The 18731-nt window shown below is 44.9% G+C and overlaps 1 protein-coding gene across 2 annotated transcripts; it reads left to right on the top strand.

The window, feature by feature from the left end:
• Window positions 1–735: 735 nt before the first annotated feature.
• DHRS7 (dehydrogenase/reductase 7) lies at window positions 736–18310 on the top strand. 2 transcript variants are annotated; one of them, XM_017807593.1, is made up of 7 exons: window positions 736–881; window positions 5626–5778; window positions 10730–10836; window positions 11162–11401; window positions 15648–15770; window positions 17177–17392; window positions 18097–18310. In XM_017807593.1, the coding sequence occupies exons 1-7, from the start codon at window positions 752–754 to the stop codon at window positions 18130–18132; spliced, it is 1005 nt and encodes a 334-aa protein (XP_017663082.1). In that variant the 5' UTR covers window positions 736–751; the 3' UTR covers window positions 18133–18310. The 2 variants fall into 2 exon arrangements, with proteins under 2 accessions (XP_017663082.1, XP_017663083.1); XM_017807594.1 differs by lacking the exon at window positions 736–881 and adding an exon at window positions 4711–4756 and having other exon boundaries at window positions 18097–18308.
• Window positions 18311–18731: the final 421 nt, after the last annotated feature.

The raw sequence follows: 18731 nt of genomic DNA, 5'->3' as shown, positions 1-18731 counted from the left end.
AGTGAAGAGCTGTAGATGAGCGATGTGATGACCAGAGACGTCACCACCACGGATTTTTGAGCCTGGGGGTTAAATCCAAGGTGTGCAGTGTTGGGTCCATGTGAGAACTAGGTTTGCGTTCACAGGTGGTAGAGCAGGAGGTACATCCAGGGGCAGCATTCCCGCAGGAACCTGGAAAGCCTGTGGTCTGTGACAGGGGCCAGGGGTGGCTGCAGGTGGGTTGGAAGGCCCCGTGGGGAGATTAATCGCCGGGTTCCTCAAGGGACAGCCACGGGGCTTTCCAGGAAAACGGCCAGTTTCTTTTATCTTCGAACATGGGTGCTTGAAACACCAGTGTCTGACCTCCGAACACCAGTGTTTGATTGACCCCCGAACACCGGCGCCAAGCCCCGCAGGCCGCCCCGGTGCCCGGCGGGCAGCGCTGTTTACCCCGGGGGAAGGCCGGGCAGCCCCCGCTCGCCTGGGGGCACGGCGGGGAGGGGAAAACAGAGCGCCCCGCTCCCAGAACCCGACCTTCACCCCGCGGCCACACGCGGGGGCTCTGCCCTGCAAACCCCGCGCTTATCGCCGCAGCCTTGACCGGCCGGCAGCGCCTCCCGCCTCTGAGGGAGCGCAGCGATGGTGGAAGGGAGGGCTCGGGAGTGGAAGGGAGGCGGGAGGCGGGCAGGAGGCCGGCGCTGGCGGCGGGCGGCGGGGGCGGCTCCCGATAAAGGGGCGCCCGGGCGGGCGGGCTGCGGCCGCGGCTGAGGCGATGGCGTGCACGCTGTGCCTGGTGCTGGCGGGCGGGGCCCTCCTGGCGCTGCTGCTGCAGCTGCTGCGCTGGCTGCGGGCCGACGGGGACCTCACGCTGCTGTGGGCCGAGTGGCGGGGGAAGAAGCCAGGTAATGCCGTCCGCGCCTGCAGCCCCCGGGGCGGGGAGGGGGGAGCGGAGCGGCCGCGCCGCGGTGTGGCCGGGGCCGGGCGGGCGGGCGGGCGGCGCTGCTGCTCTGAGGTGGCGGCAGCGCGTGGGGAGTCCCCAGGGAGCCGCCGCTGCCCGGTGGCACCAACCCTCGCCGGCTGTCCCGTGGGCTTATCCAGAAAAACACCACAAGTTCACCTGCCCCTATGCCTGGGTAAGACCTCCCGTGGCGATAAAGCAGCTCCCTAAAAGCCGCGCCGCGGCGTCCGTGGGGTCCCCGCGGGTCCGTTTGCCCCAAAACTTGCTTGTTTTGGACAGTTTCTGGGCAGGTTCCCAGTCCTGGCACGGGCCCGCGGGGAGCGGGGGTGTTGTCGAGGGGAGGGTTGGGAAGGGGACGGGCGTGCGGCTTCGTCGTCTGTTTTAGCTTCTGCTTCGTCTCGTCCTGACAGCTCCAAGCAAGCAGGTCTCGGTTTCGCAGGGGTGTTGAAAGTGTTTACTGCGAAGTAAACGTGAATATTGATGTTGGGTTTAAAGGGGTTTCCTCTTCCGAGGATTGTGCCCTGAGCGGTGCCAGGGACCAGCCCCACGCGATGCTCTCGGGGGCTGTACGTGTTTCTGTACGGTGCTGCCTTTGTCACCCGTGGGTACAAAAGTTCGATGAAATGCTGCCAAAACAGGGACTTTCAGTTCTAGCTCTTGAGGAATTATGTTCTTCAAGTGTTGATCTTTCTAATCCGACTGCAATTCTTCCCACTTCTGCACAAAGATCTTCGGAAATCATAGGCTTTGTTTGCTTAATAGAGGCTTTTTTTCAGAAAAGCCATAAATTTCTGGATATTCCCCCTCAGCCTAGCCAGCAGTGGTGATCTGGGGCTGCTGTGAGCTGCTGGGTGCGGGTGGTTGAGGTGGAAGCAGGGAGTGGAGGCAGGGATGAGGTGGGATGAGGGACGCTATAAGATGTCCCATGTGGAAGTTGAAACTGGTTGTTGGGTTGAGACAGGGAGATAGGACTGCATCAAATGAAGGTGGATCAGGAATGATGGAGTAAGGTTTGGCTTGGGACTGCGATTTGGTGGTGAGTGGTGGTGCAGGTGAAATTTGGCATTAGGAATGGCCTGAGAGAGGAGAAGGACAAACTCGTTGAGACATCCCTGTGTTTTGCTTTCAGTAGAAGGCTACTGAAGCATGCAAATGTGCATGTTTTTCTGTTCTCCATCACATGGACTAGCACAAGTAATAAAGCTCTAAAAATTACTAAATTTAAATCAGTGTGAACAATCTTGTGTAACTTTGGATATGCATCCCAAGGTTTTATACTAACTCCATCAGGAAGATAGTTCCCTTGCTGTAAGGAAACTACAAAAAGCCTTCATGTGTGGACTTTGCCCTGAGTGTTTCCATAACCTTTACAGAGAAACAAGATAAATCCTGACTAGTACAACCAGAATTGAAGCTCTGTCCTGAGGGATCTACGTGCAATGCACATCAAGGTGTAGGAGCTCTCAGGTAGACAGCATTACTGAATGTAGCCTTGAGAATTATTGGAAGCCTGGAAAACTTTTAAGTAGTGTCTAAAAGTTACCATATAAAGAGCAATGTAGTCATTTTTTGATGGAGTTGTTTCAACATGTAATACAAGAAGAATCAGGCAGAAATTTGACTACGTAAGAGGTGAGCTGTGCTTTGGCACCCCACCCTACCCCCAGCCTCAGTGCTTGTAAGTGAGCAAAATACATAGCTGAAATGGTACCATTTGGGAAATCAGGTAGGAGAACAGAAGTGACAAACACTGGAAAAGATGTTTATTTAAATAAATGTCTCTTACTCATCCCAATATTGTGCATGTAATGTAGTGTGTCTACATAAATTACATGTGGATCCCATAAAAAACCCCTTGATTTTTAATTAAAGCTGTTGTTAGAGCTGTCACTCTTGCAGTCATTATATCGTGTTATCACTTCTACAACATTATTATAGATGTTGAAGTTTTTGGACATGAAAATATTTGGCAGAAAGCAGACTGATCTCGTATGTTTCTTGTGCTGTAAACTGTAATTACAGAGAAAGGCTTCAAGGTAGGTAGGACTGGTTCCATTTCAGTGATTCAATTCTATAGAGAAAATCGACTTCTGGATTTTTTTTTTTATTGGCAGATGCTGGATTGCTTCCCACCTGCTGAGTATGTTTGTGGTCAGGAGAGAAGGATTTCTGGGTGCTGGGTGCCTTTCCTTGTGTGTTGTGTTTCCTTAGCTGGACAACAGTCACTCTAAACCCTGTGCTTTTTACAAGCAATCCAGTATTATCAGGCTAAAGGGGGTCTGTTTATGTATGAAAGCCTACTCCTAAATTTGGGAATAATGGTGTGGTTCTTTAGGTCTGTGGGGAAGATGTTCTGCTGTAAGCTTCCCCACCTCAAATATTTTTTCCTGAATGAAATGACATGGCAGCCTTGTGCTATAAGAGCTATACAATGTTTGAAAAAAACCCCTCTAAATAGAGCTACAAACCCACCTTTTGGATTACTTGCAGTGTGACTCTGTCCGACCTTTCATTTGTTGTGCCTGGTAACACAGTAGTTAATGGTTAGTAATAGTATAATCTGCTTTTATTTTTTAATTTCACACTGTTAATTTTTAAACTTACTTCCAGTAACAACAGGACACTTACTCTGGAGCAGTCTGATGGCTTGATACTTGTTCTGCACCAGGATTTGAGGTTTTCCATTATGGTAACTCTCAGTAGCTCAGTGCTGGGTAACTCAGCGCTGGGGAATTGGTGGAAAACTTGCCTTATCTCAGTTAATTATTCTGTTCACAGAACAAGATCCTGAATAACTGCTGTGAAGCTGCCCAAGACAGGTTGGGAACTGGGAAACTAAGGGGTAGGAGGAAGCGGATTTGTTTTCAGTAGCAAGAGGAATGAGTGTGGTAAGCAGGGCTGAAAGTATGTCCATGTGTTGTTTTGTTCATGTAGTGTTTGTCTACTTGTGTTTTCTTGTCATTAGTTCAATGAATTGGGAATATATTGGAATAAAACTGTAGGAAAAGGGTGTGAATAAGCTTTACAGGCAGCAGCCATTTGGTATAATGATGAATACAGTGGATATTCCTACAGCTTCAGCAATATCTCTTTCCACCTCCCAAGCTCATAACCTTAGAATACATCTCTCCTTTGGGAAGTGACTCTTGTTGCTGTTGTTAGTGTTTTTAGAAACAAACAAAAAAACCAAACCACAAAAGCTTGTTTTTCCAAGGGATTTTTCTTTGGCTGAAATACAGTCAGCTTAAAAAAAGACAAATACCACTCACTGCCAGTCCCACAAAGTCAAGCTGAGCTCTGACAGTCAGTCTTGAGTGCTCTCTGCTCTTGTCAAAAGAGTAGAAGGTTTTGGTGCTGATGTCTTTGTGGGTTTTGTGTCATTAAGACTCCAAAAGTAGAAATTTGAAACGCAGTGTGGTGTAGAGAAAACCAGGATATGAATCCCTGGAGTAAGCAGGAAGTAAAAGCAGTGCCAGCCACCAGCTGCTGTGAAAAAGAAGTACTTTTGCTAAATTAAATGATGGCTGAGTTTCAGCTTAAAAAGCTGAAAAATGCTACTGTGGCCCTTTTCAGAGTGGAACTGGCCTGAAGTCTCAGGAACTGCTTTTGGCTCTGCTGTTTGAATTATGCCATGACATCTTATTGGCTGGCTAGATGTTGAAATACTCCTCTTCACGAACTTGAGAAAGAGAAGGAGGAGCTCCTGTCAGCAGTGCTCTGAGTGAGACAGATCTTCCCCAAGACTACTGTTCACTAAAACTGATCTTGGAGAACACAAGTGTCAGGCAATGGTACATTCTGGAAAGTGCTGTGATATTAGTGAGTGATCATTCATCCTTAAATCGTGTTCTAGAATTAAATGGGTGATTTTCAGCCGTCTGTTGTATTTGATGGTTTTGGATACATGTCTGGAAAGCTAAGCCTTTTCCCAGTACCCAGGTGTACCATGGAGTGGGAATGATTGTTAACAAGGGGGAACAGGCCTATCAGCAAAGGAGTAAGAGGAGTAAGATGTTCTTATTTTTACTGCAGGTTAAAAAAGCGTGTCAGGGCAGGAACTGTGACTACAGGGGGAATTCACACGTGAACTTACACCTTGGGAACTCTGTGTGCTTTGCTCTGGCCAGTGCAGGAATTAACCTGCATCAGATACAAAACAAAGTGAATTAACACCCATTTGGGTTTTTATGATCTGCTGTCTTTGTTCAGAGGATTCTGTTCTGTCAGCAGATACTTAGAAATGTTATTGGGATGAAACATTATTTGGAAGGGTTTGCTTAGGCTTTTCTTTGGATTTACAATACAGTAACTGTTTCCTGTCACTTCCAAGAATTCTCTTTTCCCTTTTCCTCTGAAGCTCTGTTTGATGAGGTTAGTGGAGCTGCTATGTGTGGATGGCTTGCAGAAATGCAATCAAATTTCTTCCATCAGGTAAATAATCCATGTTTATTCAGATTACCCTCGGGACAAAGTTCAAATGGCAACAGGACAACTATGAACAATTTCACAACTTCATGTGACTAAAAAATAAAGAAGTCAGGATTTTGTAATGCCCTCAAACTGGAGCATATCTCTTAAAAACAGTATCAGAATTCTTAAAAACAGTATCAGATTGTACTCCTGCAGTGAGTTAGATGTTTATCCTGGCATTGGCAATGTGTAAACTGCTGTCTTGATTCCTTTGACAGAAAATGAGCTGCGTGGCAAAGTTGTCTGGGTGACAGGAGCTTCAAGTGGAATCGGAGAAGAACTGACTTACCAGCTGGCAAAGATAGGAGCCCTGCTTGCCATCTCTGCAAGAAGGGAGGATGAGCTGGAGAGAGTGAAAAAGAAATGCCTTGGTAAGTACAACTTACTACTTCATGCAAACAGCTCCACTCTTACTGTGGTGGAATTGCCACAGAAACACTAACCCACATGTCATAGAAATAAATTTAATGGTGAAAGTCAGCTTTGTACAGGGCTTCACTGTACCTTTGAAGCTGATATTTTCTTTTTTTGAGCGAGAAGCCTTTATGTGGACTTGCATTACAAGTTCCTTCATAAGCCTCTAAAAATCTCCTTATCAACTGCAAGTGGTCTTGTAAGATACTAGATTAAGAAATGCAATAAATACTGTGGGGAATGGAGGAAACAATCTCAGGGGTATCATCCTGTAAAGAACCAAACCATGCAGGTGCACCCTGCTGAGAAATCTTTCTTCAGGTTTGTGTGTGTTACAGGCAGAGCGACGACTGAGTTTGCTCTTTAGAACAGGAACGAGTAGAAATGTTCAGGAGAAGTTGTTTTAAGAATGTGCAAGAAAAAGGATCTCCTGTAGATCAAAAGGGACAAATGTGAAGTGGAATGTTTCACTATTCCATTTATCTTTCATATGCCTGTGGAGTCAGTAGTCTGGTTTCATTTCTCCCGTTTCTCTTTTTCCCCTCCTGTTTTCTGTTTTGGCAGTGAGAGGGATATACAGTTAATTCACGCTGACAGAGGTTTTGAACATGGTTAATGTTACACCTCTTTCAGGCTGTTTATCCTCTACAGCTCAGGATGCAGTGTTTTATAGGGAATCTGTTATCACACCAGCAGTTCCTTCCTAGTAATGTTGATAGAATGTCTACAGTCTACTTGGAACGCGTGCTAGGGAACACTGAAATGTTTTCCTTGGGTTAGCACCTGAACATTTCTAGAAAGCTGAAAGCTGCAGCAGCCTACTCAGAAAATCTCTCAAGGAACTTTCAAAAATGCACAACTCCTTAGTTTTGTTTACTGATGGTTCCAAAAAGCAGCCACTTAGAGGCTTACATTTAAAAAGAAGCAGGGGACGTGCGATGACAGGGTGGCAGTTGTGACAGAATGCCAGTGCTGTGTTTAGTGGTCAGGAGAAGTCTGCAACTACATCTGCATCTGTGGCTGTTTGTTATCATTGCAAAACTGATAACACAAGATAGGCTGGCAGGAGCTCTAATCCTGGATAGGCATTTTCAGGAAATACTTGTATGAGAGGGTTATGTGTCAAGGGAATATCCAGAAATATTATTTCAATTCACGTGCACCAAGAGTACAGACTTATCTGAGATGATTTCTGCTTCTGCCAACTTTTAAGTGACCCTGTGAATGTCTGAGCTGTGCTATGTATGAGCTTTAAAGTCTTGTGTAACCCTGTGCTTTGCAAATATTTGCTGCTAAACTTTAACCTTTAACTAAAGGTCTGATTAGTAGGAATATTGGAAACCTTCAGTAACACAGAAACAAAACAAGGGCATGAAGTGATAGAACAAGGGGGAATGTCTTTAACTTGACAGGATATGTTTAGATTAGATATTTGGAAGAAATTATTCCCTGTGAGGCCCTGGCACAGGTTGCCCAGAGAAGCTGTGGCTGCCCCATCCCTGGAAGTGCCTCTCCATGGCAGTCCTGCTCTGCAGCAGAGCAACTGCTACTCTGACCTTGATGTTAACTGAAAATTTTCTCAAAACCTGTGTTTTGTCCCCTCATCTGGTTCATTAATGCAGATACTAAAATATATTGATCAGGGAGAGATACCACAGATCACAAAAAGCAATTAAGTTGATCAGGCAGTATATGGCCATGCTAGATCCATGCAGATTTTCCCACATACCTACTTCTCCTTCATGTAGTTGGAAATTGCTTTCAGGAGGAATTGCCACATAACTTTCCCAAGGGCTGAGGTTAGGCTGTGTGACACTTCATTTTCTCCAGTCACTGGGGAGTTACTGCACTTACCAAGGACCTTCCAAAGACAAGTGATATGAGTCAGCTCTTGTAAATCTCGGATGTATATATTGCCCTGCTTATATGTGCAGTTTGTCCCTAATTTGTCTTCCTCTGACTCTGTTAGTATTTATTTCTCCCAGAGTTTAGCCTCAGGAGTGTGGGAGACTTGAGAGGAGATCTTGCCAGAGAAGACTAAGGCAAAGAAGGCAATAAGTACCTGACATTTTTCTGAGCCCCTCCTCACTTCCCCCTCACCATCCCTGCTCAGCAGTGAGCTCACTGTGTCTTTGGTTTCCTTTCTGTTGCTGCTGTGCCTGTGAAGCCTTTGTTGCCTTTCACATTCCTCACCAGTTTCAGCTCCACCTGGTTGTTGATCTTCCCGATTCCATCCCTGCATGCTTGGGCAGTGGGTCCATGTGCTTCCTGGGTGGCTTGTCCCTGCTTCCACCTGCGCGTTTTCTCTTTGCAGTTGAGTTCAAGACTGTTCTGCAAGGTTTGAGCAGCGTGGGGTGGATTATTCACATGTAACATCAACGTGAATTTGGCTGAATTATGGGGCATAATTGGAGCTAATGGGCTGTGACGTGGCTGCTGGAGAGGCTGTACACAGCAACAGCTGAACTGGGTGTCAGAAACAAGCACATATGTCTTGTTCAAAATTTAGTGACACCACCCTGTGATACAGGTTTATGCATTCTACACTGCCTAAAAGCTGAGGGACAGAGAGAAGGAAAGCCCTGTAAGAGCTATGGTAATACCTGTTGAGTCATGCACATGCCAGCTCAACACTTCATTGCACTTGTGCAGGAGGGAGAGGAAACAACTTGTATAACTTACAAGGCTCCTGCAAATGGCTTCTCTATTTCCCCCAACCACTCTCTGCAACATGAGCTGAATTTTATCAGAAATGTTGGAGGCTGCTTTCTCTCAAAAGCCCTAAAAAGAATACAAGTAAGTGGGATGTTTCCTGGCTTGACAAAGCTCAAATATGATTTAAATATGGAGTGACAGCAATCTGTAAGTTCAAGAATTGTGCAGTAATGGAGGTTGGGGAACAGACCCCAGGAAATCACATGGATCAGCCTCTGCTAAAAGCTCAACTTCTGTCTAATGGCATCACACAAGGGAGAAATAAGAGAAGAGGAAATGCTGAAGAGCTGGAAAACACTACACTGAGCAATAGTGTTTGTCATGTTATGAGAAACTGAGATCTGGGGTTCACATGTGTTGAAAAGAGTCGTTGATCTGAAACCTGAACAATGAACTCTGAACTAAGGTCTCCCACTTGGGACCAAGTTTTTTTTCTGGGTGTCATTATTGTTCCCTTAAACACATCAGTTTGGTAGCAGGCAAAAAAAGGCAGTGGAATGTTGGGGGTTATTAGTAAAAGCAATGAAGAACATCATTCTGGCAGTGTATAAACTGGGACGTGCCCATGCCTTTGGCACTGGGCACAGTGCTGTGCCCAGCCAGAAAAAAAAATGGGATGAGTGAATGGGAGAAGCAGTTTGAAAAAAGGGGAACAGGAACGTTTGAAGTTTTGTGAAAGCTGTGTATGAGGAGTGCCTAGAGTAAGGATTCCTCACCCTAGAAAAGAATTAAGGAAGCTGCTAGAGAGATACAGTTTGAGTGCTTTGGGGAGTGGAAATCAAACTGGACTCCAGATTACTCCAAAACAAGGTTTCTGGTTTGAAATTCTCTGATGTCAGAAGTTTCTCACATCTTATAAAAGAGCGCTTCCTTCCTTATCAGCAGTCTGTGTCTCTTCCTCTGCTCTTTTCTTTCTCCTCTGTGTAGTTTTTGTGGCTGGGTTGAGTGTGTGGTCTTGTTAATCCAAGGCAGAAACACTCCACACCCCGACAGGTTTCAGCCCTGCAAATCTGCTTGAGGCAGCATGAGGTGGAGATGTGTCTGTGAGGGCAGCTTAAACTACATGGATTTTACTGCTGTATTTCTGGAAGAAACTGGAGGGAAAATACACATGGAGGGGTTGGAGGGAGCAATAAATGGAAATACTTGTAGCGTTAAACCAGACAGATGGGTTTGTTTTAACCAGTGGCTTAAGTACTAATGACCTTTGAACAGAGGCAACTGGTGGATTTAAGTAACCTCTTTATTTCTTCATCACTGTTAAGACAAAGTCTAACCTTCCTTGTGTGTGCAAGAAGTAGTAATTAAAAAATCAAGGCCTGAGGCTCTCTGTAGAGTTCAGCTGCTTGAAGGGGAGCAGGTCCACTTAGTGGTGGCTGGGAAATGATTTAGAAACAAAAATGGCACTATCAAACTAATATAAATAAAACAAAAAGTCATGCTACGTGTAGTTAAAAAAGGCGGAAGTGATTTTGTTTTTGTGAGTCATCTGTCCTGAAACCCCAGGGTAACAAATCAGTGCTCAGGAAATGCTTTCTATGGAAGAGGTCAGTTGTTCTGAAGAGACAGTGGTAGAAGCACTCAACATGAGGGCTGGAACTTGATGGCAGCTGACTTTTATTTCAGGAGACGGATGTGTTAAAACTTCCAGTTAAACAAAACCCTCCTGCTTCCTCCAATAATGCCCCAATAATCCAGCTCCTCTAGACTTTGCCTCATAGCTACTCAGGTATGCATGTTGTGTTTTGGCTCTAAATTGTGCTAGTCCTGTTATCAGGAATAAACGTGCTTGACCTGTTAACATCCAAGCAGAATGTCAGGGCTGCCAATGTGCTGTGCTTCTGATTGGCTCAGAGAAAAATTTGGATGCACGTTACTCCCAGCTGTTGCAATTTATTTGGAGAATTGATTTGTCTGTGTGGAGCTACACAAGCCTGTTCTGATAAAGTCCAGGCTTTTCATGTACAAAAGCATAATGATGAGAAAAGAAGGACCTGGTAGGAACAGGTTAAAAATGGATTCTTCGGGGAGATAAAAATGAAAACGAAGCAAGCATTTAGTTTCCAACTTGGTGTTACAGTTTCTTGGTGTCTTTTTCCTGAAAATGTGGTGTGTAAAAGCATGTTACATTTCCCACAGTTGTTACATTAGCCGTCTCTTACTGGTTCCCATTCACTCCATGGTTGTTTTTAGAGATCAGCAGCTTGAGTGAAAAAGATATCCTTGTTCTGCGTCTTGACTTGACTGACAGATCCTCTCATGAAGCTGCAACCAACAGTGTTCTTAAGCATTTTGGCAAGGTAAGGCATGCTTCTGGGGTTAAACTGCTTTTTCTTTTCTGCCTCCTAGACCTGCATTTATGTTCTTATTCTACTTTTATTTTATTGTATGATAAGTTCACTGGTGTCTACATCTGTATTCAGTATCAATATTAAACTTGCCAAAAAGTCCTTGAATTTTTATCCCTTCTGTTGCTTGCTTCTGGGTTTCAGCAGGCTTTGCAGAGATGCAACAGCAAACAAATAATCCCTGGGCATAACTAAAAACTAATTTGGTGTCACTGAGTTGGCTGAGGAAGCACGAGAACTAAAGGAAATATATTAATTTATCTTTATCTTTCCCAAGATTGATGTTTTGGTCAACAATGGAGGACGCTCCCAGCGCTCCTTGTTTGTGGATACAAACCTGGATGTCTACAATGCCATCATAGAACTCAACTACCTAGGTACAATCTCTTTAACAAAGTATGTCCTGAATCACATGATCCAGAGGAAAAGAGGAAAGATTGTTACTGTGAGCAGTGTGATGGGTATCATGGGAGCTCCTCTTGCCACTGGGTACTGTGCCAGCAAGCACGCTCTGCAGGTAAGTTAAATTTTGGAAGTTAATTAAGTCTTGCTGTGTAGTAGACCAGCGTCAGTGCTATGGCAAAGGACTATTCTGTGCAGAAAACACAAATCCCCCAAGAAATTAAACACAGCATCCTCAGGTATTGAAAGTCCTGAAATTAATTTGCTCTGACATGCAAAATAGCTCCCAGTATAGATCTATTTTCTGACTAGAATTCAAGTGCCATCTTAGTTGGTTCTAACCACTACCTGGGTAAAATTCCACTGTGAAACACAAGACCTTGGCCCTCAGATGAGGGAATACCTAAAGAGGAGGATTATTCTGTATAGAAGTTCTCAACTCAGTGAAGGAGGAAAAGTCACTGGTGAGAGTTTTAAGACTACAGGAAATCTTTAGGACAGTGAAGTGAGAACAGAGAGTGGTAAAGCAAACTACTCAGGGAAAGGAGAATTTTTGATCCATCTGGGAAAATCTGAACGAATCTTCCCAACAGTTCTGAATGTTGTTCTGGTGTGAAGAACTGGCAGCTCACAGTGTCCTAGGAAGTTTCTTCTGCCTAACACTTAACTTTCAGTATTGCTTGGAAGGGGTTTTTGAAAGTAGCGTCACTTGAGTGGAAAAACATAAAAGAGGAGCTCAGAAGAGTATCTGCCTGTATAGTTGAGGAATCATTTGTTTAACTGGTAAATTTGTTTAGACATATTCGTCTTTCACCACTGTTTGTCTTCCTGCTAATGTACCTTTTGGTCTCAGTAAAACAAACTTCAGCTGTGCTCAGTGGTGGTTTAAATAAGTGGCACCTTCGCCCTCCCTGCTGCATTTAAGCACGTCAACAGAGTAAATAACTGCTTAAGCTGGGGGATCAGTATCTTTTTGATGATTTGACTAACAACAACAAAAATGTAACAAGTGGCTGACACTGCAAAGCCACCTGAAAGAATGAAGGTGTAGACAATGGTGACAGGTCTCTGCTGACAAAGTTTTCACTTAGTGGTGGGGAGGGATCTGCTGCTCTTCACTGGTGTAGCAGTGCTGAAATTGCCCATTAGAGACCAACTTTTGGGTGAAGTCTAGTAGATTTAAATTAGAAGAATGCAGTGAGCAGAAGCCTGGATCCCCTTCATGCTCCTTTATTTATTAAATGTTCTTTTGGTTGAATTCTCTCTGGGTGTGGTGCAGTTGGGCTAAGCATGGCTAATTAATTGCAGAGCACAAGGAATTCATGTGCTGCTTTAAAAATACTTGGAATTCTGAATCTCATGTTAAGATTGAGAGGGTGGACAGAGCTTTAAAGAGATAGATTTCTAAAATTAATTAAAATACGCTCTCTGAACTGCTTATATCTTCATTAGCTTCTTCCTCTGCTCAATAACCAGCCCAGGCTTTAACCTCCACTCTTGTTTTTTTCACAGTAATTCTACAAATACAAATTGCAGGTGTTGAAACTTGTGATTTGCAGCATAGATTTCAAAAAGACTCTGTCTGAGAGTCTCTCCTGGTCTGGAGCTAAGGCTAAGTGAGGGCAGGAAGCCCCCCAAAAACTAGGAAAAGCTTTTTTTGAATATTGAACTTCACCAGTACAGTTCAGGTAAGGGAAGTCTACAAGAGTGGCAGCCCTCTTCAGATAGCACTGTAGCCCATCTCTGATGGTGACCAAGAAGAAATCACAGATATCACAGAATATTCTGAGTTGGAAGGGACCCACAAAGCTGGAGAGAAGGGAGGGGAAAAATAAGACAAAGCTTAAAGTGATGCTTTTCCTGTTGTGTTTTCCCAGCATGTATCCACCTGTATTTTAAGACCTTCTTGAAATGAAGGTTGCATTTTGGCCACGAGTTATTAAGTATGTGAGCCTGTCTGACATGAATTCATCTGTTATGGGTTTTGGTTTGGTTTTGGTTTTTTTTAATTCATGCCTTGGAGTCTGTCACAGCTGACACCCTTAATGCTGCAATCTTAATCATACTTTTTGTGGAAAAGTCCCTCCTTTTGCTGGTTTTGTTTTGTTTTTGTTTTTTTTTTTTTTTAATTCTTTTAAATGGCAGTTGGAGGAGGAAGGAAGGAAGGAATTCTGCTTAGAATTAGAATTTGTTCTTGAAACAATCACGCTTTGATTCATGCCAACTGGAATTCTTCATAACAATGTTCTAGTGATGAAATTATCCTTTGTTTCAATGCTGTAAGAGTGTGAGTTGAGTCCATGGGAGTCTGCATCTGACTGAAGCAGTTTCTCTCTTGGTGAGATGATGCTCATGGAGATCCCGTGCCATTCATCCAGTTGTAATTCGTCTAATTGGTGGCACGTGGAGTGGATCAGAATGGCCTTTGAAGTGTCCCTTCGTCAGGAACTTGCCTAATAAGTCTGCACTGAGCAGCAAAAACTCCTCTTTTTGTTCAATTCTCTGGTCATCAGTGGAATTTGTAAATGTTTCTGTCATAGGAGTCATTTCAGCCTTGCCTTCTTCAGCATCTTCTGGGATTTGTTCACCAAGCTGGAAAGGCCCAGGGATGGCTGGGAGCAGTTCCTGTCCCACACACCCTGTGTCTGTGTGGCAGAGCTGGCTGCAGTCTGGGCTTGGTGGAGACACTCAGGTTCTTCCTCTTGCACTTGAGTTCCTTTACTGCTCCCAAATTTGGGTCTGTCCCTGCCTGAATTCAAAGAGAGCAACTGCTTTTCTTTCTTAGGAATTTAAAGCTTGTCTCCCGGGAGGAAGTGGAGGAATTTCTTACCAGCTATCTTTGGATATCAAAGATAAGTGCTGGAATTAGAGAGCATGTACAAACTGTATATAGAGCCTCCAGAGGGGACTGAGTACATGTCAGACTCTGGTTTTCACAGCTGTGTTGGTGCCACATCTGAAGGTGCTCAGTGGGCTGGAGGAGGCTCCTCTCAGGGCAGGAGGTAATCCAAGGGAGGGCCTGGCTTTTTAATCCAAAAAATCTGGGTTGCTGGCAGATTCCTGTGGTCCAGGAGCAGATTTCTGGGCACATAAATGTCTTTAAGATTAGAATTTGGTCCTCTCCAGGCTTTGCTACCATGCTGTGAAGGAAGGTCTGACACCAGCTCTGGGGCCTGCAGGTACTTATGACTTTAAATATGCTGTCAGGGTTTTTAGGGAACTGAACTGCAAAGCCTGTGTGCAATCCATAAACTGGAATTAGCCACCAGCAATTGGAAAATTGGAGCTCGTGTTCTTGGTCAGAGTGTGCAAGAGCTTCTGTGGCTCGTCCCAGCTGATGCTTCTGTGTCATCATAGCCTCGTATCTGACTGTTTTTAGCCCTGCATTGCTACTCAGTGAGGAGCTCTGGGTCAGCCAGCCCTCTTCCCAAGCTGGGGGGGAGTACAAGTGATAACATTTTACTACAGTGGGAGTTTATCAGCCTGTGCTCACTCTCTGTCTCTGCTGTGACACAAAATTTCATGTTGGAATAAATACAGGGAACTGCTACTAAGCAGGCCAAAGGTAAGACACGATGGGGTGTTGGCTAAATCATCATTACTTGACCAGTGCCTGACTAGTGCCCTCCAGAATTGCTTGTGTTTCCCATAACAGTTGCCATGTAAATGTGAAATGCTACCCAGCTTCAGAAAACTTGTATCCTGTTAGCTTAAAGAAAAGAAGTACTTGCAGTTTTTGTAATTACAGTTTAACTTGGATACACTGGTGTCATATTCCTGAGCTGAAATAAGATTTATGTCTGTGTGGATGCAGATTTCAAAGTTTGCAGTGAATTCAGTGGTGCAGAATTGCCCCCTCTAAATTTGTCAGGGTGCACCTTTGACTTGCTGTGCTGAAAAGTTTTCTTCCTTCTCTTACATAAAACCAGCCACTGACTCAGTAAAGCCACTTAACCGATAGAAACCATATAAAACCTTTAATCTCACCACAAAGAGCAAATCACCTAGAAAAGGTAATTTCCATGATATTGTAGTTCTTAGAATTGGTGGCATTTCCACTGCTCAATAGCAAAGCTCGTCCTCAGTACAGGGACAGCAGAATCCGGATGTTGTAGTTCACCAAAATTATCCTTGTCTTCCCAATACACAATACACTGCACACTGGTTTGTATGTCAATGTCTGTAACTGCTGATAAAATGTTAAATTAGCCATTGATAGTGGAAAGTCAAAGAAAGTAGTAGGAATTTTAGTGGAATACTGTAAAATTTTTACAGCATGAATTAGTATGAAAAGATGGTAGTCAGTTAAACCTTGCAAAAACATGGTAGAAGGAAGATTTCATTATATTCTTTTCTTCTAGGGATTTTTTAATTCCCTACGGACTGAGCTGACTGACTACCCTGAGATCAGCATCATCAACATCTGCCCAGGGCCTGTGCAGTCCAAGATTATCCAAAATGTCTTTACAGAGAATCTTGCAAAGGTAAGAACTCAGTTCTGTTGTTAGAAATCCAACTTTTGCTGCAGGGCCAGTGATCCTTTTGTGGTTTTCTTTTCTTTTTCTCCTCCCAGCAAACACTGACCTCATCTTTTTACCAAGAAGTGCTTTGAGTGGTACAGAACTGTCAAGTCTGTATGATAAAAAAAAAAAATTGAGTTTGATAATTGTTTTATGCCTTCTCTCTTCCAACACATACAACCCAAGTCTGGTAAAATTTACTGTACAGCCACTGTGCTGCAGTTCTGGGGGAAAGTCCAGGCTTTTCTGGACACAGCTCTGCCTGCAGAACACTGTCCTTGGGCACAGGTAGGGTTTTGTTTGCCCTGGTCACGCTGTGCCCTGGTGGGTGACGCTGCTGCTGGCACAGCCCCAGCTCAGCTGACAGGAGCTGTGCATTCCTTTCCTGTTAGGGATTGTTCCAGGAGGAAAAGCAAAACCTTCCAACTGCACAATGGCTTTTAATAAAGGCTGTCCTAACAAAGCAGCTGGCAAAAAATTGCCACTGTGATACATCAAACTGTAATCTGCCCTAAATTCAATCAATCTGAAGCTCAGGATAACCCACCAGTGAGGGGCAGGGGTTCTCCCATTGCTGAATCCAGTTCTGGAAGGATTTTTGGCTTGCAAAGCTTGATAATTGCGTGAAAGAAAAGATGTGCTCTTTGAGCAATGGGGAAGGCTTGCAAAACACATTCCTCAGATTTCAGCGTGGCAGAAGACCAGGGAGAAAGAGCAAATCTAGACCAGAACTGCTTTTGCCCTGGGAAACAAGAACAGATTGCTAGAGCAGTGTGTTTGTGCCGCAGTGAAATGTGTGTAAGGTCACAGGGGTGGTTTATGTTCACTAAGTGATACGTGGGGACAAGACCTGGGGTAGACATCCCTGCTCCAAGGCAGCCTCCTGCTTTTCCCTTGGCTGAGATTGCCCATGGAGGGAGAGCTGGCAGGAATATTTAAGTTAATGGGGAATGTGTCCTCATCAACCAACTTGGTTACTGAGTAACTTGTAGCATAGCAGGGGGCAGAAAGCTGGGAATGCTCCCATTTCCCATGGGGTGTTCCCATTTCCTGGAGCTGTAGGAATGGGGGTAACCTGTTCCAATATTCTGTGTCACCATCCAGTAGAAGCTGTGCTGAAGCAGGGCAGAACTTGGAGATCCATTTTTATTTTTTTTTTAAACCTTTGACCCATCAATCAAGGCATTAATTAAAAGGGTGCTTTAATTAAGCCAAAGGAAGGCGGGAAGTGTTCCCACAGTGAAGACCAGCCCCAGCCTCTGCCGTACTGGCTGGGGAGGCTGGGAGGAGTACGCCTGTCACACAGAGCTCGGCCTGTGTCATTCCCTGGGATCCAGCTCTAACCCCTGCTCGCCCTCTCTCCCGCCCAGTCCCTGGAGAACAGCGGTGACCAGTCCCACAAGATGCCCACGGACCGCTGTGCGCGGCTCACCCTGGTGAGCACGGCCAACGACCTGAAGGAGGCCTGGATCAGCGACCACCCCTACCTGGCCGTGTGCTACCTGTGGCAGTACGCGCCCACCTGGGCCTGGTGGCTCATGAACAGGATGGGCAAGAGGAGGATACAGAACTTCAAGAGTGGAGTGGTAAGTGCTGACTGACTCTTTCGCCAAGGGAGCGTTGGGATTGCATTTTGGATCCGTTCCTGGTTGGTTTGTTTGTTTGGGTTTTTTTTCCTCCTCGCTTCCATAGCAGCTGATGCCCGACCAGAGTCCATCCCTGCAGCCTGCTGGTGTAGAGTTACACGGTGTGGTCACAGCACAGCAAAGTCAGCACATCTTGTAGTGCCCCAGGCCTTGCTCTGATCTCCATCACACGGGCTGCAAGTTCAGGGCTCTCCATTAACGCAGAGTTATAAGTCACTGGCGTAAATTGTTTAATGCAGCTTGGAATTAGGACTGTGGAAAAAAATCTCCCTTGGTCGTGTCTAGTTTTCGTGTCAGGCACGTAACCTGAGCACCTCCCAGGAGGGTGTCACACAGTGCTATTGTCTATCAGGGCTCCTCACCCACTCTGGCAGCCCCGGGGTACAGATGTGCTGCCTTCTGTCCCTGCAGTACTGCTTGGTAGATGCTATTTATTATTACTCTGTTTTTGTTGAGCTTGGCACAAAAAAACCCCACATTAAAAGTACTCCAGAAGCAGGAAATGCAAAAATGAAACTTCCAACTTCCACAGTGTAACTGCCCCCTGTCACAAGCTCTTTCAAAGAAAAAACACTGTGAGTGAAGAACTTTAACACAGCAGAAAGTGGGGGGTGAAATACTGATTTAATGTCTTCTCCCTTCAGGATGCTGATGCCTCTTACACAAGAAAGAATAAATAAGGATGGGCCTGTACGACATTGTGCTGTTCTTGTGCTAAGGCTGAGAAACTTTTCATACTGCGTGACTGCAAGCAACAGCTTTTTTTTTTTTTTTGTTATATCTTTATCATCCTGTATCTTGACAAATCTATCAAGCTGATGCCACACTTGACTAAATAAAAATCTCTTTCTAAACACACCTGTTTCATGTCAAAATTCCCACGGGCTGAATTTTTAAGCTTATAAGCATTGAGACACACGAGAGGCTGGGCTGCTGTGATGCTGTTTTTCTGCTTCTATGACATTGGCAAATACCTGGTGAGCAGCCTAAAAATTATATACCCCAGGATCCTGTTTCCCTCCCTTTCATTCCTAATTCTCGTTGAGCAAAAAAACCAAATGTCTAGTCTGTGCTTGTGAAGTGTTCCTGGAAGAAAATGTGTATTGAGGGCTAAATCCCTGAAGTTCTGAAACAATGTTTAGAAGTTACTTAATCTTTGGGTCTTGGCACCCCTCCGGGGTCCACAGGCCTCAGTCCTGTGGCTTTTGGTGAAGGCAAACAGTGGCTGGGGCAGTGGGGAAGGGAGGGAGCAATGCTGTTCTTGCAACCCATTTTAGGC

The sequence above is a fragment of the Lepidothrix coronata genome, unplaced genomic scaffold (genome assembly GCF_001604755.1).
Source record: "Lepidothrix coronata isolate B3197 unplaced genomic scaffold, Lepidothrix_coronata-1.0 Scaffold19, whole genome shotgun sequence".
In the NCBI taxonomy this organism is placed as follows: Eukaryota; Metazoa; Chordata; class Aves; order Passeriformes; family Pipridae; genus Lepidothrix; species Lepidothrix coronata.
The sequence above is the reverse complement of the archived record's forward strand: the minus strand, read 5'-3'. Positions and strand labels throughout refer to the sequence as shown.